General features: G+C 45.9%; 1 protein-coding gene across 1 annotated transcript; it reads right to left on the bottom strand.

The window, feature by feature from the left end:
* CTH (cystathionine gamma-lyase) lies at positions 1-27,497 on the bottom strand. The gene is made up of 12 exons (XM_051999439.1): positions 27,113-27,497; positions 18,874-18,955; positions 16,969-17,064; positions 14,839-14,948; positions 12,279-12,410; positions 9,920-9,977; positions 8,428-8,505; positions 5,565-5,717; positions 4,830-4,951; positions 3,739-3,791; positions 1,662-1,800; positions 1-559 (listed from the first exon to the last, which is right to left on the bottom strand). Exons 1-12 carry the CDS (start codon positions 27,278-27,280, stop codon positions 551-553), a joined length of 1,200 nt encoding a protein of 399 aa, XP_051855399.1. The 5' UTR covers positions 27,281-27,497; the 3' UTR covers positions 1-550.
* Between the last annotated feature and the right edge of the window lie 411 nt (positions 27,498-27,908).

A 27,908-nucleotide genomic window follows, 5' to 3' on the forward strand; every position in this document is an offset into this window, starting at 1 on the left:
TGCTGTGGAGATTTATTAAAATGAAAAACAAGAGTTTAAAGAAACAATTGAAAACCAACAGAATTTCACATTATGGTGTCAAGTATCTGATCTCGGTGCCCTGGCCATGTTCTGTAAAGCACCGAGGGGCCGTGGTGGGCCAGCAGAGCCGGCTGTCGCGGGGATGATTCCAGAGGCCGTCAGACAGGGAAGAACCGTCAGTCAACAGGATGAGAAGGCATTGTAGGGCCGAAAGGAAGGGACAAGATGGCAGCAGCCACCGTGGCCCCTCCGACCAGAAGCGAGAGTGCGAACGATCAAGGGAACAGTGTCAGCAGAAACGGGCCCACAATGCCACAATCAGAGGGGAGAGAGCACCTCAAACCGTACCGTCCGATCATTTAGAGTTTAAAGCACAGAAGCGAACGAGGTGCCCGACGTGGAGGACACCGCTGAGAAAGTCCCGGGAGGCTCCTCGGCAGTCTCTGCAGTCGTCCATCCCAGGAGCAGTGGCCATCGCAGGAGTCCGGGCCCTCGGGAGCACATCCCGACACCGGAGTCACCGGGGGGGTTAAGGGCACTGCATTAACGAAGGACACAAAAAGACAAAACATCAGGGCTGCACGCCGCACTGGGACCGAGCAGGAGGGATGAAGCAGGAAGAACAGAGGCCCCAGGGTCAAAGGCCACAAGGGCCCAGGGATGGAGGCCACAGGGATGGAGGCCCCAGGAATGGAGGCCATAGGGACAAAAGCCAACAGGGATGGAGGCCCCAGGGTTGGAGGCCACAAGGATGGAAGCCACAAGGGCTTAGGGACAGAGGCCACAGGGGCCCAGGGACAGAGGCCACAGGGATGGAGGCCCCAGGGATGGAGGCCATAGGGACAAAAGCCACAGGGATGGAGGCCACAAGGATGGAAGCCACAAGGGCCCAGGGACAGAGGACAAGCCTGGAAGCCACAAGGGCTTAGGGACAGAGGCCACAGGGATGGAGGGATGGAGGCCACAGGGGCCCAGGGACGGAGGGATGGAGGCCACAGGGGCCCAGGGACGGAGGCCACAGGGGCCCAGGGACAGAGGGATGGAGGCCACAGGGGCCCAGGGACAGAGGGATGGAGGCCACAGGGGCCCAGGGACAGAGGCCACAGGGACAGAAGCCACAGGGCCCCAGGGATGGAAGCCACAGAGACCCAGGGTTGGCTTGTGGTAGCCACAGCCCATTGAGCTGCTTTCCACCACATACTCTCTCTCATCCTCCCTCCAGCTGAGACTTCAAGCAGAGGCCAGAGGCAATGTTAAAATAGAGCTGGGAATGGGGAGCAGATCCTGCCTCGAAGGTCCATGAGCAGTTATCCCTAAGGAAGTCACTACCTTTCCAGCATCCATTTCCCCATCTGGGAAATGGGCAGAGTGACAGTATCAGCCTCCAGGGGAACCATGAGGGTCAAAGGAAGGAGGTCTGCCAACTGCTCCCAAAGTGCCCCAGGCTTTAACCACTGATCCCAACCAAGAGACAGACTCCATGGGTCACTTCAGTGTGGAAAGAAGGAGGAAAGGGAGTGGGGGAGGGAGGCCTCTCTAGCCTCCTGGGCCTCCTCCCCACTCCGGAGCCGGGATCCTCTGAGTCATGCCAAGAAGGACGGGGAAAGCTGAGCAGAGGCGGGTCCAGAGCAAGAACTCACCGCAGCCTTCAAGGCCTGGTCGAGGTCGCTGAGGATGTCTTCGATGTCCTCCAAGCCCACGGAGAGCCGGATCAGAGTGTCGCTTATTCCCAGCACTTTCCGGTCTTGTTTTGGCACCGAGGCGTGAGTCATGATGGCCCTGGCGAGGGAAAGCAACAGAGTTAAGGGGGGGAGGGGGAGGAGCTCCCTTCCCCCTTCCTCTGACCTAGCCTCTTCCCAGCCTTAGTGAAATCAGGGCCAATGGCTCCATTCCAGCCTCCCTGGGCCTCGGTTTCCCCATCTGTAAAAAGGGGATAAACGCAGTGTCCTTGGATGTGGTGAGAGTCCAGGCAAGGTGCCAGTGACCCTGAAGTTACAGAGACCCTAGTGACCCCTGACCCCGTTAGCCTCTGGGCAGAACGGGCCAGAGCCCGGCTTCTAGCGCTACACAAACAACAAGGGAGCAATTGCTAAGCTCTAAAATCTGACAATCTAACCAGCAGCTCCTGGGTGGGCCCAGCATGGCCGTGTCTGTGTACGGCCACATACGTGCGTCTGCACAGAGAGAGAGGTAAGGGTGTCAGTGTGTGTGGGGGAGAGTGTGGGGTGTGTGTGTGTTTATGTGTGTGTGTCTGAGTGTGTATACACATATTATATATATTATACTGTGTGTGGAAATGCTGCCCGTCTGCTCACACACCCGCGCACACTCGCACCCGTGGATCTGCGCCTGGATCCCCGCGCCCACGCGCCCGACCCCGAGGGGATCGGAGCCCTTCCCGGGCAGCTCAGCGGAGCCTGGCTCCGAGCCGGTTCGGGAAGCTCACGCAGATTCCCCGTGTTGAGGGCGCCCTCTTGTGTCCCCGGGCTGACTAGCAGGCAGCCTTTGGAAGGGGAGGACTCTGAGCAGTTCCCGTGGAGCACCGACCCATTGTATTCAAGAGCTGCCGCAGGCACGGGTGGGGGTGGGGGGTGAGGTTGGAGGGAAGGAGGGGGAAAGGAGGGGGAAGAAGAGTCAGACCGGACGGGGCCATGAAGCTGCGGGCCCCTCTGAGGGGCCTTTCCTAAAGCCGAGCCTGGGGAGCACGCGGCTCCTGCTCGCAGGGCCTTCTCCCGCTCAGAGCGCCCCAAAGGAGCGTCCTCCAGGCCCCCGAGCCGGGGGGAAATCCGGTGCCCCTCTGGTCTCTAGGGGGAACCAAACATAAGAGCGGGGGCTAGCCCGACACCCCGACGGGCCTCCAGCGGCCGCAGCTGCCGGGAGAAAGGGTCAGGCTGGAGCCTCTGGAGGGCCTGGAGCCCCTAACACACAAGGGCTGATGGGAGACGGCCAAACTGGGGGCGGCCCGTGGCTCATCACCCGGCTGCAAGAAACCGTGCGGGAGGTAACGGCAAAGAAACCGGCAAAGACTCAAGGGGATTGACAGGCAAGGAAACGAGGCCCGGAAAAAGAGTGCGAGGGACTGCGCCACGGGGAGGGGGAAATCCGCAGCCGACGGGCCAGGAAGCGGGGTGTGCGCCCACCAGACGCGACGCCCGGACTCTCCACTTCCCCCTTTACTCTTCTTTGTCCTAAAGGAGCGTGCGAGTGGGAGGTGGAGGAGGGACGTCTACACCTGCAAATGGCATCAATAAAACGCCAAGGGCGGCGCTAAGCCCTGCTCGGTACCCAGAGGCAGCTGCGGCTTTGACAAGAGAACACCGGGAACTCTTCCGGTTTGAGTTTGGCCAAATCACTTTGCCCCCGGGGGCCTCGGCTTCCGAATGTAAAAGGCAGAATTCTCAAGCCTTTCCAACTCCAAATCTACGGCGTGAAGCAGGGCCAGAATCCAAAGTCTGCCCAAGTTCTCCTGGAGCTGTCACTTCCATATCCATAAAAAGGAGTTAGGAGGAAAGTGCCTTGTACGCAACTCTGGGTCCTAAGTGCCTGCCCTCTATTGAAAATCAATTAGAAACTCAAGTTGGACTCCATCTGCCACCAATCATCACCAGCCCACAAGGCTTTATGAAGCATCTACTGGGTCCCAAGCGCTGTCCAACGTGCTGAAGACAGAGGGAGGGAAAGGATTTCAACGGTAAATAAGAATTGAAAGCAACTTACGGGATCTCGGCGAGACTCTCGTATCCTCCCAGGCTCTCAGCCAGTGTGAAAATCTACAGCAAAAGAGAGCAAAAGTGAAATCTCCTAGGTGGCTACAACTTCTACAAAGGCCAAAAAAACAAACCAAAATAGCTTTTCATTACAGTGTCTGGGGCTGGGGAGGATCCCGGTCAGCCCAGGAAAAGAAAAAGGAAGAACCGAGGATAGAAACGTGGAATTTCATGGCCAGTGATAATCCACACTTGAAAATATATTAAAAATGCCCATTGCCACCAGCCCAAACATCAGGGCAGGAAAAGATCGGTGGTACCAAAGGAACCAACAGCAACAATGAAGAAATGTTTCATGTATAAGTAAGTTCCTGAAAAGGGAGCTAAACACCAGAACTTTCTGCTCTTGCTTTCTGTTATTCTATTAGAATGGTCTATCAGCAGGCTGTAAAGGCCAGAATGCTGGATCCTGGGCTTCTCTCTCTTCTGCTACGGGGATGTTAAAAAAAATAATCGTACAATGTCTTTATATTTCAACTCTTATGTACTTCTTGAGATACAAAGGGTTTGGGGTCTGGGAGTCAGGGCACCCCCAGATCAAGTCTCATTTCTATTTCTGACCAATTCAAATGACTTCCCTAATCCTCAGGTTTTTCACCTGTAAAATGGGTGTCCATTTCTGAGGCAAGTCACATAACTTCCCTCAGTTTCTTATCTGTAAGGAGGTGGGTCTCTGAAATCTGTTCAGATGCGAGGATCCCATGATCTACCTTGTTATGAAGATACTGTGTAAAGGAGTTATTTTGATTTGGCTGTTTTTAGAGGAGAATTCTACTTATATGTACTTTATAGGTAATATTTATGTAGCACATATTATATTCACATATCTATCACATATGTGTAGCTACATGGTGCTTTTCAGTTTGCAGAGCGTTTTCTAAACATCATCTCATCAGAAACAACAACTGTGCAACTCAGGAAGGGTCACCCGGCCACAAAGGGAGGGTCTGACTGGCTCTCTGCCCGCCATGCCATGCTGCCCCCAGTGACTGGCATGTGTCCGCCAACCCCACCCGTGCGGCAGGGACGATACCTCCTCACCTTTAGTTTCTTAAGGAAGGCTTCTGCATGCGCAAGCTCACCCTTGATATAAAAGGTGACCATCCCCGGGCACCCGGTGCACTGGCGCTGAATCAGCTCGTACTGAGGATGAGACGGCAGACCTGCGATCAGCAAAGGGAACGTCTTACTGAAAAGCACTGGGATGTAACTTGGGATCCAAACTAAGGACGCTTGACCTTTATGTAGTCACACGCTATACATATGATCTCATCTAAGCCCCCCAGGAACACTGGGACAACACTCGATGCCCCGAGAACCATCAGCCCATTTTCTGCCTATCATGGTCAAGCACCCAGGGCTGCTTCCTTGAGGCTCCCCCAGCCACAGGGCAGAGGGACGAGCAGGCGAGGAAGGCCGGGGGCTGTGGGTGAATCAGGGGAAAGAGAGGCAGCCTGCTAGGGATTTTATCATTTACTATTACTTTTTAAATTATTATTAATGATAATTTATTATATATTATAATTATTTAGTACTTTTCATCCATTCACATCTATAAGGTCAGAGCTCCCCAAGGGAGGGGAAATGGCTGGCCATCTCAGTATGTCCTAAAAGAAGAGCTGGTTTCAGAGACAGAAAAGGCCACCCATCTTTATCTGCACATAAAAGGTGAGGAAGATATCAGATCCAGCAACACAGGGAGGAAAACGTAGCCATTCGGGGTCCTCCTCAGGACGGCCTCAATTGGCAGAAGGCCCCACTGGCACAACAACTCACCAGGATAAATGACCTTCTCCACCCGAGGATTCGCCTCCAGGAACTTGGCCACCGCCAGGCCGTTTGCGAAATGCTGCTTCATTCGGATCTGCAAAGTTTTCAGACCACGGAGGCAGAGGTAACAATCAAAAGGCGACGGGACGGCGCCGAGGGCTGCAAGGGGAAGAGAGCCCAGAAATAAGAGAAGGCGACTTGGACCTTGGAGGCCAGATCCCATCAGCACCAACCCCACCTGGGCTCAAGTAAAACTTCAGCAAGGGGGGACACAAACCATAGCCGGGGTGGAGGGGAACCCCACAAAATGCCATCAGCTGCTCTGAACATAGCTGTGCCTCAAGGTTCACATGGAAGACCAACAAAAAGCAACTTTTGCTTTTCTCAAAAAATAGAAATTCATAGATGCTCTTTTTTGGGTTCATCCTATGATCTCCTAAATACAGGGAACTCTCAGGGAGGAAACTCCCTCTGCTAATGAAGACTGGCTCAGTTGCCTGGGACACAGAGAGGTTAAACTGGCCCATGGACACAAGGCAGAATGTGTTAAAAGCAGCACCTGAACTCCATTATTCCTGACTCCAAGGCTGGCTCTCTATTGACTCCAAGTCAGTGAATGGGTAGATCAAGCAACTTCCAAACTGAAAATGCCAGACTGAGGGAAATGAGGAAAAACCAGGAGAACAATTCATGCAAGAACACCGCTAACAAACAAACTTGGAAAGCATCAGGAAAGAATCACTTTATCGAGCATCTGGGCCCCCAAGAGATCGGAGGCAATACATAGCATCTATTGGACAAAGGTGATGGATTTAGGAGGCAGAATGAGACATTTTTGATACAGTCATCAAGATTTCTTTTGTTTGACTATATACTAAAATAAATGTAGTTTTCCTTCTTGCCTTTCTTAATGAATTGGTAAGATGGGAAGGAAAAAATAGATTTATTTTTTTTAGTGGGGGGGATACTATAGATGTAAAATGTTGTATGCTTTAGGATGAGATCACTGTTATTGGTTTTGCCTATTTGATTCTAAACCTTTTATCCAGTAATCTACAAAATCCTAAAGCACACACAGAGAAAAATGGCTGTTTTTCTCTTAATGACGATGTTACCTGGTTTATTATTCCCAGGGAATTTAGGAAGCCACTAAAATAAGATTATTTGTGAAGCAGCAGAAAATTCAAAATCCCCCTCTCTTGCCCCCATGCCCAGGCGTACAGCATTCATTCCTCGTGTTTCCAAAAGAAAAGAAAAGTGGTGGTTGTCACCTATGCAAAGAGTTCTGGGCTTTTTCCATTCCATTTTAGGGAATTTTTTTTAATGTCTCTTTTCTGAGAGGATGTTTCTATTTTTTTTCAGAAAGCTACTGATGAAGAAAGAAGGGGAAGCACAGTGATAGGAGTCAATGACCAGACACTCATTAACTAAGTTTCACTGCAAACTGGTTCAAAGAACTGGGAACAGAGTGGGTGCCCATCAGCCAGGGAATGCCAAACGCGCTGTGGTATATGAACATGGCAGAAACTGGCAATGCCATGAGAAGCAGTGAATGTGCAGAGTCCCCAGAAACCCAGAAGGCAGGCATGAGGCAGTGGGGGTCCTCCCTTTGACCTTTTCTATTTAGCTAGCCTTAGGTTTAGACCTGGGTCTTGCTTCTTTGGAAAATGACTGGGTTGGACTATACGGCCTCTGGGTTCCATCCAGCTGTGGCCCATAACCAGATAGATGCTAAGTGAAAGAAGCTGACTCAGGAAAACAACACAATGACAATGACAGTGGAAAGTCCAACAAGCATAACTCCAGCAATGTTAATAAAATGAATCCAGAAATGGGAGGAGGGAAGGTCAGGAGGTTCTCCCTATTTCAGAGTAACTGAATAAAATAGGAAAAGAAGTAGGAAAATGATTGGGAACATGAGCTCTTCCTTTCACCACCATTTAAAATGAAACAATAATGATTAACTCACTGTATGTAGTGTCCCAAAGCAGGAACTATAAAAGAAATCTTACATCTAAAAAATGTCTTAGCCTTTAAGTGACAAAGTCCTTTGGTAATCACTAGTCTTGATGTGACCCTAAACTGGGGACAGATATAGCTGGACTGGGGGTTCATTGGTATAGGAAAATCCCAGGAAAAGAATGGCTCTACTGAGGCAGAGACAACTTACAGTCTTAAAGAGTAGCCCAGAGCACCATGTGGGCTCCCAAACCACCCATTAGAACACTTGGGAAATATTTAACAGAATAAAAATACAGCAGAACACAGATCATGTTAGCATGCGGTTTTCTAAGCCAGGATCCCTATGAACAGTTTAGAGGTCCCTATTTCTACTGGAGTTTGACGGCACTGGCCACTGACACCCCATGAGATAAAATAATTTTGCCTCTACTACTACTGCAGGGTCATATACAGGGTCAGAGGCGGGACATGAACCTGAGACTTCATGATTTTAAAGGTTAAAAAAAAGTTCATGATTTTAAGTTAAAAAAATCTCTAGATGAGTTAGCCATGACCTTGTGATCTGCAGACAAGCCAGAAAGGAGATAGCCAGAGTAGGTGCCGGTAATGATATTCCGGCCGCCCATCACATCCTGCCCCCCCCCACACCCCTGGGTTTGCCTCTGAAGTTTCTTTTATAAAGGAAGGAATAAAGAACCCAGAACTCTATCAGGATAAGAGAATCCTCATGGGAAACCCCCCTTGAAAATTTAGAAAAGAAAGCTGGAGCTTGCCGAAAAGGCAGGGCCAAATCTATCAAACATACACACAGAGGAGAAGAGGCATTCTCTCTCACAAAATGGAAAACAGGCTTCAGGGGGTGGGGGCCAGGGAATCTGCTCCCCAGATTTCAAAATGAGATACTCACAATTTTGCAAGAAGCTGAGTCTTTTATGGAGGTTTTCAGAATTCGTTGAAACCAAACCCATGACAACATCACTGTGGCCTGATAGGAAAAAAAGAAAAGAACACAAATGAATGTCAGTTCTCCTTTAAACCTGTCAAGCATAGTATTCAAGTGAAGAGAATATCTCAAGGAATAAGCCTATTAAAGCAACTGCAAAGCACTGAATGGTGGGAAAACATTGTAGAAATGAAAAGCAGCTAGGAAAAAAAACCCAAACACTTTTTCAGAGGGTGGGTGATTCCATCGAGACCAACCATTATTTGTTTTAAAACAGCCTTTTTGAAAGATTTTTCAGATCTTGGAATCTTGGAAATATTGCTTCTTATCTAAATATCGAAAACCACAGTTCCCTGTTCCTGCTGAATTGTAGAGACAAGGCCAGAATCAAGGAGCCAGTGTGAACCCACCTCACTGAGCAAAGATTAATAGTCCCTTTCCACTAACTATAAAAAATAACAAAGCACACTATCTACTCATCCCTTTCTAGAGAAGAGGAGCAGCTGGAGGCAGGGTGATACTAGCCTGGGTTCAATTATTGATCTGGGGCCCTCGGTCTGACCCCTTCTGTAAAATGAGCTCATGGGCCTGGGTCAGCCCACATTCAGAGTGTGCTATATTCAGTTAATTTTAGGAAAGGCATTAGTAAGTGGAAAGTGTCCAGGTGAGAGCAAGCAATATGGTGGATGAGCCCGAGCCCAGGCTCTCTAAGGATAATTGGAGAGAATTGAGAAAGTTTCCTTTGGAAAAGGCTGGCTCTCTTCAGTATGTGAAGGGCTGCCACCTAGAAGCCAAATTCAATTTGTTCTATTTGCATGCAGAGAGAAAACTTAGTAGCAAAAGCCCACATTCCATGGAGACGCCATCAGGAAAAACTCTCCACCCGTCAGAATCATGGGGCTGCCTTGGGAAGTAAGATCTCTCCCAAGGAAAAAAAAGGCTGAATGTGAGCATTCTGCGGTTATTGCACAGGCATGGGGTGGACTAGCCCACTGACATCCTTCCCCACTCTAAAACTTGGTGAGTCCATGACCAAACAATACTAAAATCCCTTCAGCTCTAAAATTCTCTATTTGCCAATTTCCAAGTTGAAGGATGGGAAAAGAGGGAAGGAGAGGGAAAGAGGCATATATATTATATATGTGTGTGTATAAAAGCATTCTATGGGGTCCAACTTTTTTTTCTTTTACAAATATTCCATTTGATCTACATTACTATTATTACTTTGAGTACCAAGTATTCTCAACCTTAAAAAATCATTCCTATCCTTCTTTCAAAGGAGAAAAGAAAGGTCATTCCCCAAATCAGAGTGGAGCAATACACTATTTTCACTCCACATGAGTCAGAAGGGAAAAGTGAAATTACTGTGGAAAAAATGGGAACTGAAATGTCAAACTCTGAGCTATTTTCAGCCATCAATGGAAAAGAACCAATTAAAGAGCGTGTTCATACTTACCATTCATATACTTTGTGGCTGAGTACATACAAATGTCAGCTCCCAGATCCAAAGGACGCTGAAATGAAACAGAAGGTTACTGTTTCTATGTGGAAGAGTGGGGGTGCAAGGGGATCCGGGGAGGGATTGTCAAAGCTGACAGTGTTGTTCTACCAGCTCTGTAGAAGCTCTGTAGACCATCTTAAGCATCTGTTTAGTTAGTAACACATATAGTAAAGTTGAATTATTTCCTATCCTTTTCCATATTAGAGTTTCCTCTCCTTTCCCCCCAAAATCTGGTCCTTTCAACAGAGTTCACTCGGTTAATTCAGCCAATAAACATTTATTAAGTGTTGCCTAAGAGCCAAGGACTCTGGGCACAAAGATGAAAACTTAGGAAGTTCCCCTCCTTTCCATTCTCCTGACTGAGCTGTAGGGGAAGATAAGATTTTCGATATGACTGATTTTGGAAACTCAGTTAAATCCCAGGTTTCTTGATCCCACTTTTCTCTTAATGGTCGCTTCTGAGATGGCACAGGGATCCAAGGTCATGTTTTTCTTTTAATTCAGATACCAAAAGTTACCACTAACTCTCAAAAAGTCTCAAAACCAAGTGCAAAACCAATCTGAAGAGACTTTCTGTCATTCTAACCCCATGTTATTGTCAAGATTGTTCACACTTTGGTGTGAGCCTTAACCAGCCTGATTACTCTTTCACTAATGAGTCCCATCAAGACAAAGCTCCATCAGCCAGCTTTTTCCAAGGATATTTCCTGAACAAGAGATCATTCATTTTCCCACCATATTTTTTTTTCCCTGCCATGTTTTTTCCTGTTTGTTAACCTTCCAATTTTCATATGACTGTGTTCAAAGTAACCAAAAAAAAGGTGTATTTTACAACAGGATCATCAAACCTCCTGGGTTTCAGCCTGACAAGAAAGGAGGTTTTGTATTCTGAAGCCGCATGGACAAACTCACAGAGAACTCCTGGGAAGGCAGGTCTGCCCAGCAAAACCCTCAGCACCTGGCCCACAGGTGCGGTTCTGGCAGCTTGCCTGCTCACCATCACCCAGCCAACAGGACCCTTGGTCTTACTGCATTTGTCCCGTGTGAGCTCTCCAAGGGGAAGGCTTAGTCTCTGGGCTACGTTATCGAAGCCATTCACAGACCAATCCTGTGCGGAACTCTGGGAAGAGCCTTGAGGACCCCGAGAATTCGGCCCCGCAGCCCAAAAATTCTTTCCTGGCAACTGGCATCCTCCCCACTGTGATGTACTTCCATTAACTACAACGCTGACTCACAAAGTTAGATATTAATCACCATCAGACTTTGCCTTCTCTGAAGTAAACCATTAAACCACATCTGAGGCGACAGAGACTCAGCAAACATGGCCAAGGCCTAGTCAAAGAGCTAGGATGCTGGGGCCTGGGAGCCGGGGACTTGGGGTTGGGGAGGCAGCTGGCTCATTCTCCGGTCACGAGGTGTGAAGGCTTCATTTTAAAAGGGGAGATGGTCATCTGGAACAGATCTGAGAGCCTGGCCATGGAGGGAACCCTCAGATGTAGAAATGTATATATTTAACAGTTATCTACCATAGATATCTATCTATCTACATACAGATATAGATATATATAGATATAGGAATATATATTTATATATGCATTTAACAGCTGTCATATATATATTTAACAGCTATCATATATATAGGAATATATATATTTAATGGCCATCTATTATTTATATTATATATATATATATGTATATATATATAAAACTGGGAAAATGGCTAATGGCCTTTCTTCAGAGAGCTGTGCCCAAAGAATTATTTGACAAACAGTATTTACAGCTCCAAAAAACTTGTCCAAGTTTTAGGCAGGAGGTTAAAAATGATACCCAAATTTCCTCTTTTTTGAAGGGAAGGCACCAGAGTATAGATCAAAGCTGTGGTCCTAAAATTACCATAAGGGGTCTCATTACTGAATGGAAGGGGGGGGGTGTTATAAAATTATGGTTTATTATCAATAAGTATTTGATCTGTATACCTAAATAGGTATAAATAGTGTATAAATGTATACACTCATATACCTGGGGTCATATAAAACTTTCTCAGGCAAAAAGGAAAAAGTTTAAGAAGCTCTGGTTTATGTGTTACGTCCCATAAATATGTGTAATAGCATTTCAAAATACTATTATTAGTTAATTGACTTGATGAGTATTATAATTACCATAATGTAATAAGAATAGCTGGATTTATGGATTACTTTAAAGTTTACAGACACATAGATATCTCTGTATGTAGATAAATAGTTTTACGTGTAAAAAGTTTCTGTAAATGTTGAACTGTATAAACAGTTGCATAAACGTGGGAGCTTTCACTTACCTGGAAATAGGCCGACATGAAAGTGTTGTCCACAACTAAGATAATATTGTCATATTTATGGACCACTTGAGCACAGCCTGCGATGTCAGTGACCTTCAAGACGGGGTTTGTGGGAGTTTCAATCCAAACAAGCTGAAACATAATTCAATGAATGTAGTCAATGGATGCTAACATGACCCCAACCTTGTCTTTCTGTGGAGAGCACATCCAAAAAGACAGATTCCTGCTCAGAATGACACAAAATGGGGTGTGCAAATGTATTTCTGTAGTACGAAAGAGAGAGAGGGGCTATAGCAAAAAAGAATATTAAACACTTATTTGAAAGCCTCTGTTCATATATTTTCTATGTAATTATATGCTTACATGTTGTTTCCTTAAAGGCAAGGTTAATTTCAGTTATATCTTTCTTTGTTCCCCACTGCCCACAGTAGGTGCTTAATAAATGCTCACTGATTTGTTGGTTGGTTGGTCAAAAGATAATAATTATGCAAGAATCCAAAATATGCATCCCTGCAGCTAGGGGATATGTAGGCAGTTCAGCCTGGGAATGTGAGTATAAAGCAGAGGGAAGCTGGTTAAAAAGAGCAAAGGCTCCTGGGAAGAGAGCTTGCTCCCTGGAGCCACTAGTTCCCCTGACTTATCTATCCAAAAGGAAAAGATAGTGGGACCTTTCCCTTTACAAGGTAAAGACTGAGAATCAATCCTTCCTACTGCCCTAACTGAGGGAAGTTATTAAAAGTCACTAAAGGAGAAGTTCAAATTATAATAACCCTGAAGTCCACCTCTTACTTCTCAGATTATCAAAGGTGACAGAAAAGGGCAGATAGGAAGGCAGGAAGCTTGATGCACTGCTGGTGGAGCTGGGAATTGGTCCCACCATTCTGGAGAGAAACTTAGAAATAGACCCCCAAAGTCACTGAACTGCAGCACATGCTTTGGCCCAGAAACATCACTCTCAGCTTTAGCTCAAAGACTGCAGACAGGAACACGTCCGCACATAAATGTTTATAGCAGCTCTGTTTGTGGTGGCCTGGAGGAAGTGTCCATTATCTTGGAAGGTCCAGTAAATTACAAATATAATATGAAAGTGATGCAAACAATGAATAATTTAAATTTTAAATTAAAAAAAAGCATTTTTAAGCCTACAAGCACAGCTAAGTCTACACCGTGCATAAAAATGTAAAACTGGCAGGTTTTGTTTATTTCCAATGTCATTACTTAAAACTTGCTAGATTAGGGATGGGGAGGGCAGAAAGACATTGTGAAATTTAAAAGCTAAAAGTAATGAACAGTTGGCACAATGATCCAGAGACAAAAAGACTGGATGATAATAATCGGGCTGGCAAAGGTGACTAAGGGTGACAAGCCCAGAGCCTAAGCCTGTAATTCTTGCTCCTGGGGAGGCCGCGGCTGGCAGAGCACTAGGAAGCAATGGGAGTGGAGGAAGGAGGGAAGAGGAGGGAGGGGAGAAAAAGAAAAGGAAAAGAGAAATCTGGGAAGAACTGTCTGATGTTGTAGGATGAAGAAACAGAAGAACAATCCATTTCCTAACAATGCATTATAGATTAATGATGAAAGGCTTTTGCTGGGTGCCATGGCCAAGCAGGATCCCAGAGGCCTAACCCAGGCCCTGCTCCAGATCTCTTCTGGAAAGCCCGATGAAGCAGGTGCCCCGGGCACAGCTAACGTGAGAAATGGTTTGGCTCACAATGCATTTGGGACAAAGACTTTCTCTTTCTTCTTGGGAGGAGGCACCTTCATCAGCCGCCTGGGAGCCTGTGCCAAGGTCACTCGAGTCAGATGAACCCTGCCCCCTGAGAAGGAACTTCACAGCAAGTCTCACAGAATGCCTTGTCCTGGAACAGGGATCCCTCCTGAGGCAAAACCCAATTGGTCCCCGCCTAGTTCTGCCTCTGCTGAGACCCTCTGGAAGACCCAGCACTAAAAGGTCCTTGTAGTTGGCACATTCTGTCTTTACATCTTAAAAAAGTGATTAAGGTAAGCTGGGCAAGTTGCCCATGCTAGAAGCTAGGGCACAATCAGAAGAGGAAAGAAAACTTAAAATTTTTAAAGAAAAATAAAAATTCTTCTATGGGAAAATACGTTCTTCTCCCATTAAAAAAAATCAGAAACAGACTGAGAGACAAAGACAGACAGATAAAGACACCCAGAGACATACACAGAGAGATAGAGAAGAGAGACAGAGAGACAGATACACAGAGAGTCAGAGTGAGACACACACACACACAAAGATGGAAACAGAGAGACAGAGACAAAGAGACAAAGACAGACAGAGACACCCAGAGACAGATAAAGAGAGATAGAGGAGAGAGACAGAGACATGCAGAGACAGACACACACACACACACACACACACACACACACACACACAGAAAGACAGAGACAGAGAGACAGAGAAAAAGAGACAGCGAGAGACAGAAACAGAGAGAGACAGAGAGACAAAGACGGAGAGACAGACAGAGATAGGCAGACAAAGACACAGCTGGAGAGACAGACAGACAGACAGAGATAGAGTGAGCACCAAGGTCCCAGTCAGTACCTTGGTTTCTGGGGTGATTGCAGCCTCCAGCAACTTGAGTTTGGAACAGTCAACAAAAGAAATCTTCAAACCCAATTCGGTGGCCACGTGCCGGAAGTATCTGTTTGTCCCTGCAGCAGAAAAAGATCCAAGTAAACATGGAAAACCCCGAGTTCCAGGCATGGATCTCTCCCCTGCAGCACTTCCCAGCCCAGTGTTGTCGCTACAATCCTGGAATATTCAAGGAAACTGCCATCACCCGGAAAGTACCGACTATACTATCAGATCAAATTCAAAGGGGATGTGGGCCATTTTTTAAAATTCATTGTAACAAGGGATATATTTGGGGGTTGGGGGGAGTCCACAGGGGAAGATTTATTTGCAAATGAAAGTGATGCAAAAGCTGAATATTTTAAACTTTTTTTTTTAAATATACAAGCATAGCTAATTCTATACCATGCACAAAAATTTAAAAATGGCAGGTTTTGTTTATTTCCAATTTTATTACTTAAAACTTGCTAGATTAGGAATGGGGAGGCAGAAAGACATTGTGAAATTTAAAACCTAAAAGTAATGAACAGTTGGTAAGGACCCAGAGACAAAAAAAAACAAAAAAAACTGTACTTTTTCTCAAAAACATCCAAGATCATATCTTTAGGCTGGAATAAACCTTAGAGACTACCTAACCCAAACTTCCCCCCACTGTTTCTCTCTCTCTCCCTTTCTTGCTCTCTCTCTCTCTCTCTCACACACACACACACACACACACACACACACACTCACTCACACACCATTTTATAATTAAGGAAACTGAGGCTCATGAAGGTGAAGTGGTGGGCTGGAGTCATTCTGTTGGGAAGTGGCAGAGGGAGCTCTCCCACCTTGGGTTCTCCTTCCACTGTACCACATCCCCCCTCATGTCAACCCCCTGAGACCTCCCCCAAGGCACTCCCTGATACATCTAGACACACACACGGGGACAATTTCTTCATGTTTCCTGAATTGAAAATAACCACAATTCACATTTCAGGGATGTTTTTAAAATAATATCCAAGTCCAAATATAGACTTCCGAACAGGAAGAGAAAAGTCCATGCTCTTTTCCCTTTGTGCCTTTCTCAAAGAGCCTGGCATTTCCCCTGGAGGACCTTAGCACATCAATAATGAAAGCCTTGTTTTCAAGGAGACCGGCTCCATCTCGTGTTCCTGAGCGGCCTCAATAAGGCCACAGTATACTCGAGCACGACTGAGACGTGTTTCCGGTGCTTCCCATCAAAGACCCAGAATCATCCAACTTAGAGAAAGACGAATTGTAAACAAACTGTTGAGTATTCAATTTTCTGTATACCAAAAATATGCTCGTCTTCGGGGGGGGGGGGGAAGCACATTAGCAGAAAAACCTCAATTTTTTCATCGTATAAACCTCATTCTGAAAATAACACCATATATAGAATATAAGAAATCTAGGAAAATTGTCAGTAAGAATTCAGAACTCCCTATGCTGCTTCAAATCCTAATCTTCATATTTCCTTCTCCATTTTGTGGATCACGGATTTGGAAGTAGACAGGGGTCTTAGGGGCATTCTAGTCCAACTCCCTCCCCATCCCCCATTTTATAGGCAAAGAAAGTGAGGCACAGGGTAATTTGCCAAGGCAAATGAGATGACAATGCTATATCTAATAATTGAAGGGAGGGGACGCAGAATCTTCCTCACTCTCCCACCCTTCTGACTGACACACCTTAACTCTGATAACTAGTTTTATCATAAAGGAAAACCAGAAAAGACTCTGGAACATCATCATCACCATCAACATCAACCCCACCCCACCTCATCACACCACACCACCCCACCCTTCCCCCAGAGACTTGTTAGAAAGCCCTGGCTGCCCGAGTACTCAGGACGGGTGCAGGCGTTCCCTGCACTCACTCTGCTGGCTTATAGTCTGGGAGCCTGGTCCACAGCGCAGGGAGGTCAGTGCACTGAGCCTACATGTGTTCCATTGCCTCCAGGTCTGAGGCAGAGTAGAGGCATGGGTCCCAAGCCGGTCATTGGGCCATCGGAGCACCCTTCTGACCACAGGTGATCTCGCGCCTCCCAGGTCATGGCAGAGCTCCCTACACGCAGCCCTCAGAGCCGGGCGCGTTCCTTACCTCCATACACATCGTCCATGCAGATGATGTGGTCCCCGGCCTTCAGGAGATGTGTGATGTTCAGCGTGGCAGCCAAGCCTGAAGCGAAGGCCAGACCTAAAATGGAAGCAGAGTCAGAGCGGGCACACACACACACGTGTGGAGCACGAGCCAAGATTGGGCACTGGAACGGAGGCCACCCAAGTGGGCCAAGTTCCCCAGCTTGGCCAAGACCACCCAATAATTGGTTGCTGAACTAGGACTCAAACCTTTCCCTCACGTGTCAGGATGCCGGCCCTTCTGGACTATCAGGGTCAGATTGCTGCAGATTCATGCTCCTACCCCCATCAGATGCAGTCATTAGCCCATGTGACAAGTAAAGAAACCGAGAATCTGAGTCATTAAGGGACTTGGCCAAACTCACATCTAGAGGGAAGAAGGGGGTCTCAGGCAGCATTTGAACTCAGGTCTTCCTTGACCCTATCCACTGCGCAGCAGATGACTGAGAAATTTATTAAACAAATGAGGGAGCTACATCATATCTTAGTCTGCCAACTTTATTTTTCAAACATGATAAAGTCATGGAAAATCTTAATCTGACTCCTGAAAGGGTAAGATGCTCGGGGGGATGAGCCCTGACTTTTAAGATTTACTTCAGGGTTAGGTTTACTTCTAATCATGCACCTTGATGCCCTGTTGGGAGAAGCCAGGGGGGCTGGGCCCAAGATCATCCTATTATATGGTCTAGTCGTTTCACAAGATCATAAGAACTGCCAAAGACAAAGGCCTCCCCTGGCGGCCTCCCCCGACTCTTCTGCTGTTACTTCTCTGAGCACCCGTATTCCTCAGAACAATCAGTAAACATTTGTTAGGTGCCCACTAAGTGCCAGGCACTGCACCAGAGGCCCTCCTTCAGGGCCCTTCCTCTCTCATTTTTCTCTCTGTGTCTCCAGTGTCGGATGAGGTCCCTAGCACACAGAAAGTGCTTAATAAATGCTCATTGAAAGCAGGACAGCGTTAGCCTGTCATGTTAAATTCAATCTTTGTTTTTAATAATTAGCTTGTGACCGAGATTCATGGTTTCATACTCTACCCTCTGGTTTTTGTGTGTGGTAATGTTTGTTGATGTTTCTCAAAGTCGTGTTTTTTACAGAATATTTCATTTTCCAGTGTTTCCTGGGATGATCATAAGACTTTGATACTTGCAGAATATGTTCCTACATGATCTCCTCTGACTCTGAGCACAGCTTTCTGAGGTCAGGGCTACAGGTTACATGATAAGGGATGGATAAATAGAGGCTCCTCAGCATGCTCTGGAGGCGAGTGCCCATTCTCCCACAACAAGAAAAAGTAGCGGGAGGATCTGAAGCCCGGGACAGATTTCTGTGCCCAAGTCCAGCAATGTCCTCAGCTCTCTCCCATGAGACCTCCCTGTCCACTGACAATTTCAAAACCAAGGTGAATTCACATGAACTTGTTTGCCTTTCTTTTTAACTTCTCCAAAGCCCAGTTAGATTGTGAAAGATCCAATTCAGATTTAAAATATGTAATGGCTGATCTTTAGTTATAGTTACATCCCCTCCCTGAGCCAATTTTCTCCTTTTTAAAAGGAAAGACTGAACTGGACCAGGAGCACTTAGCCATGTTTTATATGTACCATGGACCACAATGAAAATCTGGTGAAATCCATATGGAAATTCCTTCCTGAAATTTTTCCAAGGCATAAAAACAAAATTTCATTTTTATAAAAAATATAGTTGTCAACCTATTTTTTAAAAAGGTCACAGCTCCAAAGTTAAGAACTCCTAGACTGGACAACTATAGACCTTTCTCCTGCTCAAATGCTCTGGAGCTCCATCCATATTTACAGATCAACCTGGGCCTCTATGTGGTTGTTGGAAAACATGTTGAAAACAAACTGCTCACAGTATTTAGCACCATCCAGAGCTGCTACCACCTTCTCCAAGCAATTCCGCGTGGGATTTCCAGAGCGACTGTATTCAAAACCCTAAAGAATAAAGAGAGTTGAAGTTTAATTTTCTTTTAATGAGAGTGATGCCTTGGAAGTGAATCTTCTGTAGACAGACATACCAGAAGAAAAACACAGGAAAAGAAATGAGAGATATGGAAGAAAGAATTGGAAATGGAATGGAATACCTTGGCCATAAATACAAAACTTGGTCTAGACAACAAATTCCCTGAAGTGTAATGAACCCAAAGGAAGCTGATGATTAGATGAGACGATAATATTTTTAAACAAATAAACTTAAAAATAAAGAAAAGTTAAGGTGATGTAGGAAAAATAATCACCCTGGAAAGCAGATCAATGAGATAATTTAAGAATTAGAGAACTACCAGAAAGCTGTGACCGAGAGAAAAGCTAGACATCAAATTTTAAGAAACAATTTTTTAAAATGTCCAGTGCTCTTAAAACCAGAGCACAAAGTGGAACCTGCCAGAGGACAAAGTGGCAGAAAAATCTGCCAGTCACTTCTGAAAGAAATCTCCAAATGAAAATTCCTTTTAGATAACAGCCAAAATCCAAGGCTTCCAGATCAAAGAAAAATGTACTGACTACAGCCAGAAATAAAGAATCTAAATACCAACCTTATCTCTAATCCCAAAATCTGCTAGAACTATTTTTGGTCCAATTTTAGAGTTTGAGTAATTCTTAATTGCTCTCCTTATTCTCATTTCCCTTTACCCTTTCCCTTCCTGTTTTCCTGTTGAGCACTGGAGCTCTCTCTCTCTCTGTGTCTTCTCTCTCCTGTCCTTTCTTTGATCACTTCAGATGTGATTAAAATGCACTGCTCTGTCAATATAGACTTCTACTTCTACTTTAACTTGCTCACTGGAATAATGGGAATTATTATTATTATTTTTTTTTTTTGCCAGATTCAGGGTGTGCAAATACTTCTTTTGTCCTATTTATTGCTCTTCCCATTCCTGCTTTCCAGCTCCAGATCTTTCCCTCGTCTCTTTTTTTCTGTCTTCTCCTTCCTTCCCATTTTCCTCCCTCCTTCCTCTCTCTTTCCCTCCCTCCTTCTCTCTCTTTTTCTCCTTTCCCCCTTCTCTTCCTCTCTCCTTCCCTCCCTTCCTTTCTCTCGCTCTCCCTCTCCCTTCTATCTCTGAAACTGGCTACATTGTGGCAGAAAGGACTTCCAAAGTGGGATTCTCACATTTCCCATGCTCTCCAGCTGTTATTTATATCAAAGGTCATAGTCAACTTGGTTCTAAAGGGGGGAATGAAAAGCTGCCACAGAAGTCCTTTCATCTTGACCCAGTTGAAGCAGGAGATTGGTCAAAGGGGAGAGGGGAAAGTCTGGACCACAGCTCTCTCCCTAGAGAAAGGGAAGGTCTGAACTGCTGCAATGCTACAATGTAGTCAAGATATAATGTAGCAAAGATCCAATGTGGTCAAGAAACAATGTAGCTAAGTTACAATGTAGCCAGGATATAATGTAGCAGAAATACAATATAGTCAAGATATAATGGAGGTAAGATACAATGTAGCCAAGATATAATATAGCAGAGATACAGTGTAGTCAAGATATAATACAGGTAAGCTACAATGTAGCCAAGATACAATATAATCAATATACAATGTAGCCACTGCTAGATCAGTCATTGTTAAGCCCCTTCTTCCTTGAATGATTTTGTGAGCTGAGAGCAGCCCCTTTCACATCTGCATTCTCAGTGGGTAACTGAAGGGAGGCCCAGGAGTGGAAGCATGAGAACTTGGAAGAGATCGGGCAATCTCAGATTCAGAAAATCAGCCCCTGGGAGGCGGAAACACTTTCATTTTTAGTTGAGGTCTCAGTTCTAGTGTTAAGTCTTGCACAAAGGACACACTTAATAAAGAAAGCTTTGTTTATTGACTTAATAGAGCCCCAAAGATTTGCAAAGTGCTTTTACATGCACTACCTCATTTGGTCATCAGAAGAAAAGGGCACATAATGCTATTTACTCATTTTGTTTTTGCTTTCTCCCCCTCCCCCAGGACTTGAAGGTTTAAGAAAAGCATTGGCATAGGAGGTATAGACATTTTTTGCTATGTTGGTAAAGAGACACTGTGGAAACTCAAAGTATTTAAAAAGGGGAGTGGGGAGGTACTGAATCTCAAACTCATTCAATTTGGGAAATAAGTAGCTCACTTTTTTTTTTCCAAGTGTCATTTCAATTCAATAATAAAGTCATTTGTAATGATCATTCATCCATCTTCTTAAATGGAACCAACAGATTTCAGCTCCCTTACCCTACTTTTGGTCTTACAAATGGAGAGTCATAGCATGAATTCAAATTCTACACTCATTGAGTGTCAACTGTATGCAATGAGAGGAGCCAGAAAAATGAGTTGAGTTGCTGCTTCAGACCCACACTGTTTGGGTGATTCTGGACAAGTCAACTTAACTTTTCAATGCACAAGGCAAATCTCCAAATTGCAGATCCACACTGGTAAACAATTTCACACTGCAAGTTCCCTCCCCTCAAAAATGCACCAAGTAAATGCTGGGAAAGAGGAATAAAAAAATGGGGGGAAAAAAACCTCCTTGAGGGCTTTATAATCTGGTAAGAGAGAGATGCATAGTTCATAGGACATATGTATTATACAAAGTAGAATATGATGAGTATATAGGAGAGATAGTAAGTTCTCTGAAATACAAGAAAGGAGGGGCCATCTCTAGGGAGGAATAATGATGTTGATGGCAACAATAATAAAAGCTGCCATAGTATTTTAAGATTTACAAAACTCCTTCTAGCCTCACAATTATCCTGTGAAGTAATTACCATGACTATTATTATCCCCATTCTTGTAAATGAGGAAACTGAGGCTCCATGTTTAGTATTGAATAGCAGGTGCTTAATAAATGTTTGTTCCTTCCCTACCACCTGCAAAGAAGCAGATTTTTGAGTTGGTTTTGAAGGGACAGAAATTCTCATCCTAAAACCAAGAAAGAGCAACTCCTTAAAGGAGGGGTTCTGAAGTTTGGGGGAGCTGTGCACTTTTTGGGCAGTCTGCTAAAGTCATTGAACTCCTCAGAATTGGTTTTCAATGCATGAAATAAAACACATAAGAAAGAAAACCAGTGATAAAAAAATAGTTCTAAAAATATTTTAAAAAAACAAATTCACAGACTCCGTGTTAAGAATCTTGATCTAACACAATCTTCTTCACTTTGCCAAATGAGGAAAATGAGTGTAGGGAAGGATCTGGCTACCACAGAGCTAGCACTTACATGGCATTTTAGAGTTTGTCAAACCCTTTACAAATATTACTTCATTGGGTCCTCACTACAACCCTGTCCTGGAGGTCCCTATTTTATGAGGTTAATGGAAGCTCAGGGTCACACAACTAGTAATGTGTAAGGTTGAACTCTACCTCAGGGCTTCCTGCCTCCAGGCCTGGCCTTGGATGCACCTATTGTTAAGAAAATGTGATGATGAAGAGTAAAAAAAAAACTAACTGGCTCTGGAGTCTGTGGCCCTGAATTCAAATCAGACCCCTGACCCTATCTGGGCATCCCTGGGAAAGCCACTCTGTCTCCCAGGTTTCTGCTTCCTCCTCCAGGAGCTTCCAGGGGACCTTTCTGAACATCAGTCTCTTTCTTAGCATGCTGCAAAGGGTGAAAACTTGTTGCCGTGGCCTCTGCCTTGATGACCAGCTCCATCTGTTCTGCCAAGCTGGCTCTCATCTGTGAAAAAGTGGCTGAAGATGACAATGATTCAGAATGCAACAACGTGCAGCCGTTAACCTTCCTGCCCCATTGCCTTGGTTGGCTGACCCTGGTACACCAAAGTGGAGAACCTACAAACCTCAGCAAGTATCAGAGCCAGAGTTTATTGCTATCAAAGGACCCACCATAATTTCCCCCTCCCAAATTTTGATTCCTAATTTGACACTATAATTATACAAATTTGCATTATTTGGCCATTTTTGTTGGCGTGTAAAAGCTGTTTAGCCCCTTCTAGCTCTAAACCTCTCTCTAAAGCTAGGAAGCACATCGAGCAGAATGATCAAGTAGCTACAATCCCAGACTAACGAGCCAGGAAGGATTGGGTTCAAATGCTACCTCGGACAGCTCCTATGTATGATGCTCTTGAGATCTGGAGGAGAGGGATAATCACAGCATCCATTCCAACAACAAGGCAAGTTAACCAGCTAACCAGCATTATCAAGTACCCGGGTGCCAAGAACTGTGCTAGCTCCAGGGACACAAAGAAGCTAGGAGGAGCAAAATATGCCAGTCCTTGTTCTTAAGGAATTTTATAATCTAAGTCACAAAATTACCTCTAAACAAGACAGACTCAGGTTAAACTGGAACTAAACGAAGAGGTCAAGGTCACTGTGAGAAACATGGAAAATAATGTACAGAAAGCCCTTTGGAAACCTGGCTGCTTTGACACAAAAGTTCTTGGGCCTGCCCTGTGCTGGCTGCGTTTGGTCTGGAATCTCAGACTGAGTTCTTTCTTGATTCCACAGTTCCAAATGTAGTAGCTTGTCCTTCATTGTCACATGACCATGACATACAAGTGAATTGGATTTGGAATGAGGGAGTGCTGAGCAAGGTTCCCTGCCTCACTTTCCCCTCCATAGCCATTCTGGTCCAGTGGCTAGACAGAGATCAGGATGACTGGAGATAGCTCCAGATTCAGTGGGAGACCTGAGCCTTTTGAAGCTAAGGTCTTCTACAGGTCTGAATTTAACTGAGGCAATCAATACCATTTCAGTGATTAAGACTGGGGAGCAATTGGAGCAAAGAATCTCCTTTCACCTAGTCAAACCAATTAATCGAAGACCAAACAAATAACTGCTATTTACATCTATACTGAGCCAATCGGATCCAATGACCCATTGGGGATTGGCCCGGGACCTATTACTGGCCAATCGGGGAGAAAATCCTTGACAGCTTTGAAGAGGTGAATGGCATTTGAAGATAATTCTGTAGATGGCACATAGATGGTTTGAGGGCAGAAAGCTATCCACCCGACATCGCTGCTGAGACGAGAGGGCCACACTAATAGGTAGTTAACAACAAAGTTATTTTAATAGTTCAAGTCAGAGAAAGTCTGAACTTAGGTCACGTGGCTGAGTTACTAGAAGCAAAAGGCTCATGGGAAGGAAGCAACTGGCTCATTTTTCCATGTGAATTTTTAGCTCTCACCCAAATTCACATAAACATCTTATAAACTCGTTAGACCTTATGGAAAAAGTAGCATCCACCTGATGAAAGCCTAACACTAATTTCAGCTTGTGTCACCGTCCCTAAGTACCGAGATCAGTATTGATTCAGAGTTTTATTTAGAATATAGCAGGAAGCTATGAGACACATCCTGCCAGAGCTGGTGGTTCTTTAAATGGAAACCACAAACATGACTCCCAAAGCAAGCCCTAGACACCACGAGGTATCATTCTTGGCCCAGCATCCCCACTTACTAGAAAGCAGACGTGGAGGAAGGGCTGGCGAAGAATGGCTATGGAGCATTGTCTATAATGTCAAACTGCTTTGATGTGTTGATGCATTTGCTGTGAGTTTTTTCCTCTTCCTCTTTTTCTTTAAAAAAGGATTTAAAAAAGATTACATAGAAAGCTAGATAGATGATGATGATGATGTGTGTGTGTGTGTGTGTGTGTGTGTGTGTATCTCCTTCCAAGAGACAGGTCTCTCAGGAGGGAAAAATAAAAGGAGGAATGTAGGTGATACTAAAAAAAGAACACAGTATCAATAAAAATTTACATTTTAAAATAAAACATAGCTTTCTCCATGCTTACCATGTTCAATTCCCCCTGACTTTCTTTAATCCTTCATATTTGAAGTCACTCACTGAGCTTGGAATCAGGAAGACCTGAATTCAAATCTGACCACAGACATTTACTAGCATCCATCTGTGACTCTGGATGATTCACTTTTGAGGATAACAGCATCTATATTACAGGGTTATTGTGAGGATCAACCATTAAATAATATTTGTAAAGCACTTAGCCCAGTGCCTGGCACATGCAGATGCTTCATAAATGCTTATTTCTTCCTCTTTCCCTGTTTCCCACGGTAGTTTCCAGGAAATGACTAGAAATGCAGAGAGATCTCATCACACTCCATTGAGGGAGATATTATTCAAGCACAAAATGGATGGATATGATGTGGGAGGGTCCAAGAGCCAGAGATGATAAGGAAGAACCCCTATTTTTCCCTATGAGATCAGTGAGCTAATACCACAAAAATCTGTCCTATGTTGCCACAGGTCTCTTTAAAAGTTGTTTCCAAGTTGCTATAAGAACTCACTTACAGACATTTAGCTCTGAGGGGGAAAGGGTGAATTTAGGAGTTTAGTAGTAAGAAATTCTGTTTTCTTGTCTCCTGAACATAATATGCTAATTGCAAAAGTGAAAAAGGTAGTGGAACTGGACCCCAAAAAGCTCCCTGATCAAAACTTCCCTTATATAAGAAATAAGTCCTTTCTGTGGTGGCAAGGAAGTGCAAACAAAGCAATTGCCCATCAACGGTGCTGGTTTAGGTGCTTAGTTTATGAACATAAGGTAAAGTATTGCTGAAAAAACAACAATGAAAAAGATGAAGAGAGAAGCAAGGGAAGAACTGGATAAATTGAAAAGGAGTCAAATGAGCAGAACTAACACAAAGACACATACCTGATAGTGATAAGACTGAAAGTGAAAAGAAGATAACTCACAGATGCGGCCATAGCCAAGTTTAATCATGAAGGAAGTGAAAGGGAACTAGTGGACTAACAAAGGCAAGAGACTAGGCCAGTAGCACTCTGGAACAAACTCTGGGTGGAACACTACACATACACACAGGTAAGAATTTCTATTCACTTTCAAAGTCTTATGAAATTGTTCTTAGCCATCTTGGCAAATCACTAAGAGGAAATTTCTCCGCCAAGCCAAACTATTTACAAAATTTGATTTCTGTAAATAATTAATGAAGAAAAATCCCACCTGGGCTGCTGATGTTTTACTCTAGGTTCTTGGGGACTGTGGCCCCTCTCTAGCCTTGCAGGGTGCCACCGAACAGACAGGAAAGAGTCAAGCCAACATTTCCGTAACAAAAGAAAGTAACAAAATAGTCAAAAGCAGCCCCTGATAAAAATCAGGAAGCCAGTTTAGGAGCTTTCTTTGGTTTTCCATTAAAACCCAAGAGGCTTCCTTTGGACTATCCAAATCTCACTTCTTAGTTTCACCCGAACTTTACAAACAGGGAAAGGGGGAAAGAAGCCACTTAGCAAGCAGGAAGTCTGCACCCACTGGCTGTTTTACTGGCATTATCAGCCCCACGGCCTGTGCCAAGCCAGCCACAAGTTGCTACCTGGGACTGTCTGTTCCCCAGTTAACTATTATTGGACTCCCATCATATGGACTGTACTTTTAACTCCCGGCTGCTGCAATGAGGTAATTCAAGGCTGCCTTCCTGGCCCGGGTCGCGCCCTGAAATTTTAACAGACCTTGGATTTTGGTCCAAGGGTAGCAGACGTTGAAACGGACTGCTCAGCTCCGAGGCCGCCCAGGTGGGTTACCCGTGCCGAACCTCGTAACTGGCAGCCCAGAAACCTCAGGTCTCAGCCCTTTTTCGAAGTGGCTTTGGGAAATCCCCTTATCTCTGCCTCTCTTCCGCTCCCTGACCTCTCCTCCCCTCCCCTCCCCTTTCTCGTCTCCCTCTCGGACTAGAGCGCTGGGTTTGAGGTCAGATTCAGGTTCAAATGCTGCTGTTTGTCAATCTGTCCCGTTCGACCCTGCGCTGTTCCGGGGGACGGAAGAGAAAGGAGGGGAAGCCCCGGCGCTCCTCAGTGTCTGGCACGTGGTGAGCGCTTGATTCGTGCCCATTCAAGCGCACGAGTGATTTTAAGCGTGCCTTTCCGGGCCCGTATCATAGTCTTTAAAACGAATGATTAGCCTTTTTCTCGGGTCCGAATTGGAGTTCGGGCTAAAGCTCGCGGACCGTGACGCTCTGATGCAATGGGCACGCAGTCTTGCTCAGCGATCCTCCCTAACTTTCCTAGCACGTGGGAAGTGCCCTCCTGGGCAGGCTGAACACGGAGTCCCAGGCTGCCCCGTGCTTAGAAAAGCGCCCTTCGGGCTCCCCTCCCCTCCCTCCTCCCGGCCCGGCCCCCTCTCCGAAAGAGCCGCTCTGGGGAGGGTGGGCGAGCTCACCGAGTGCTGGCCGGGCGCCTTCTGCTTGAAGGTGGTGGACAGCGAGATGGGCGGCACCACGGCCTGGGAGGACCACTGCTCGGGCTCTTGGCCCACGTGGATGGCGTTGGTGGCGAAGTGCGGGAAGTGGGGCCGGAAGCCTATCTCGGGGGCTTCTCTCTGCTGCATTGTGGGCAGCGGGCAGGGCAGAGCTGGCCGGTGGCAGAGAGAGGAGACGGGAGGAGCGCGGAAAGAGGGAGGAGGCAGCAGGCGTTGGAGCCCCGGGCGCCGCAGCACTAGCCGAGCGGGAGGAGGGAGCCTGACGCCCGCGCGCACACGGCCGGAGGGACGGACGGACACGAAGGGACGGACCGCGATCGGGAATTGCTACTTTATCGCCACCCGGGCCCGCGTCGCTCACCCACGGGGCGGAGACAGCGCCGTCCAATGAGGAGCCGCCCCGAGCGAGCCCCCGTCTCTCATTGGAGGGCGCTGGAGGCGTTGCCTTGACGTCCACGGCAGCCTCCAACCTGGGGTCAGTCCCGCCACCTGGCTGGGTTCCGGGGGCCCCGATTCGGGGCCGGACTTGTTCCCCCGCCCGAGGCTCCCGTCGGGGTGAGAAGGGCTCGGGGGAGCTTTGGGCAAACTGGGAGGAGCGAACTTGGAATGAGTCGAGGTCACGGTCCATGGGCCGGCCACCGCAGCCAGCCCCCGGCTCAACGCCCACCTAGCCTTTGCCCCGACCATTGTGCTGACCCGGCGCATTGTGATCGACCTGGCTCGGGCTGGGATGTTTACGAAACCCGTCAGCAGGGCT

The sequence above is a fragment of the Antechinus flavipes genome, chromosome 4 (genome assembly GCF_016432865.1).
Source record: "Antechinus flavipes isolate AdamAnt ecotype Samford, QLD, Australia chromosome 4, AdamAnt_v2, whole genome shotgun sequence".
Taxonomy (NCBI): domain Eukaryota; kingdom Metazoa; phylum Chordata; class Mammalia; order Dasyuromorphia; family Dasyuridae; genus Antechinus; species Antechinus flavipes.

Coding starts and splice junctions, on each gene's coding strand:
- CTH (XM_051999439.1), bottom strand. CDS start 27,280: ATGCAGCAGAGAGAAGCCCCCGAGATAGGCTTCCGGCCCCACTTCCCG. Junction 17,065..18,873: donor TCTGGATGGTGCTAAATACT/GTGAGCAGTTTG, acceptor CTTCCATTTTAG/GTCTGGCCTTCGCTTCAGGC. Junction 8,506..9,919: donor AGCCACAAAGTATATGAATG/GTAAGTATGAAC, acceptor TTTTCCTATCAG/GCCACAGTGATGTTGTCATG.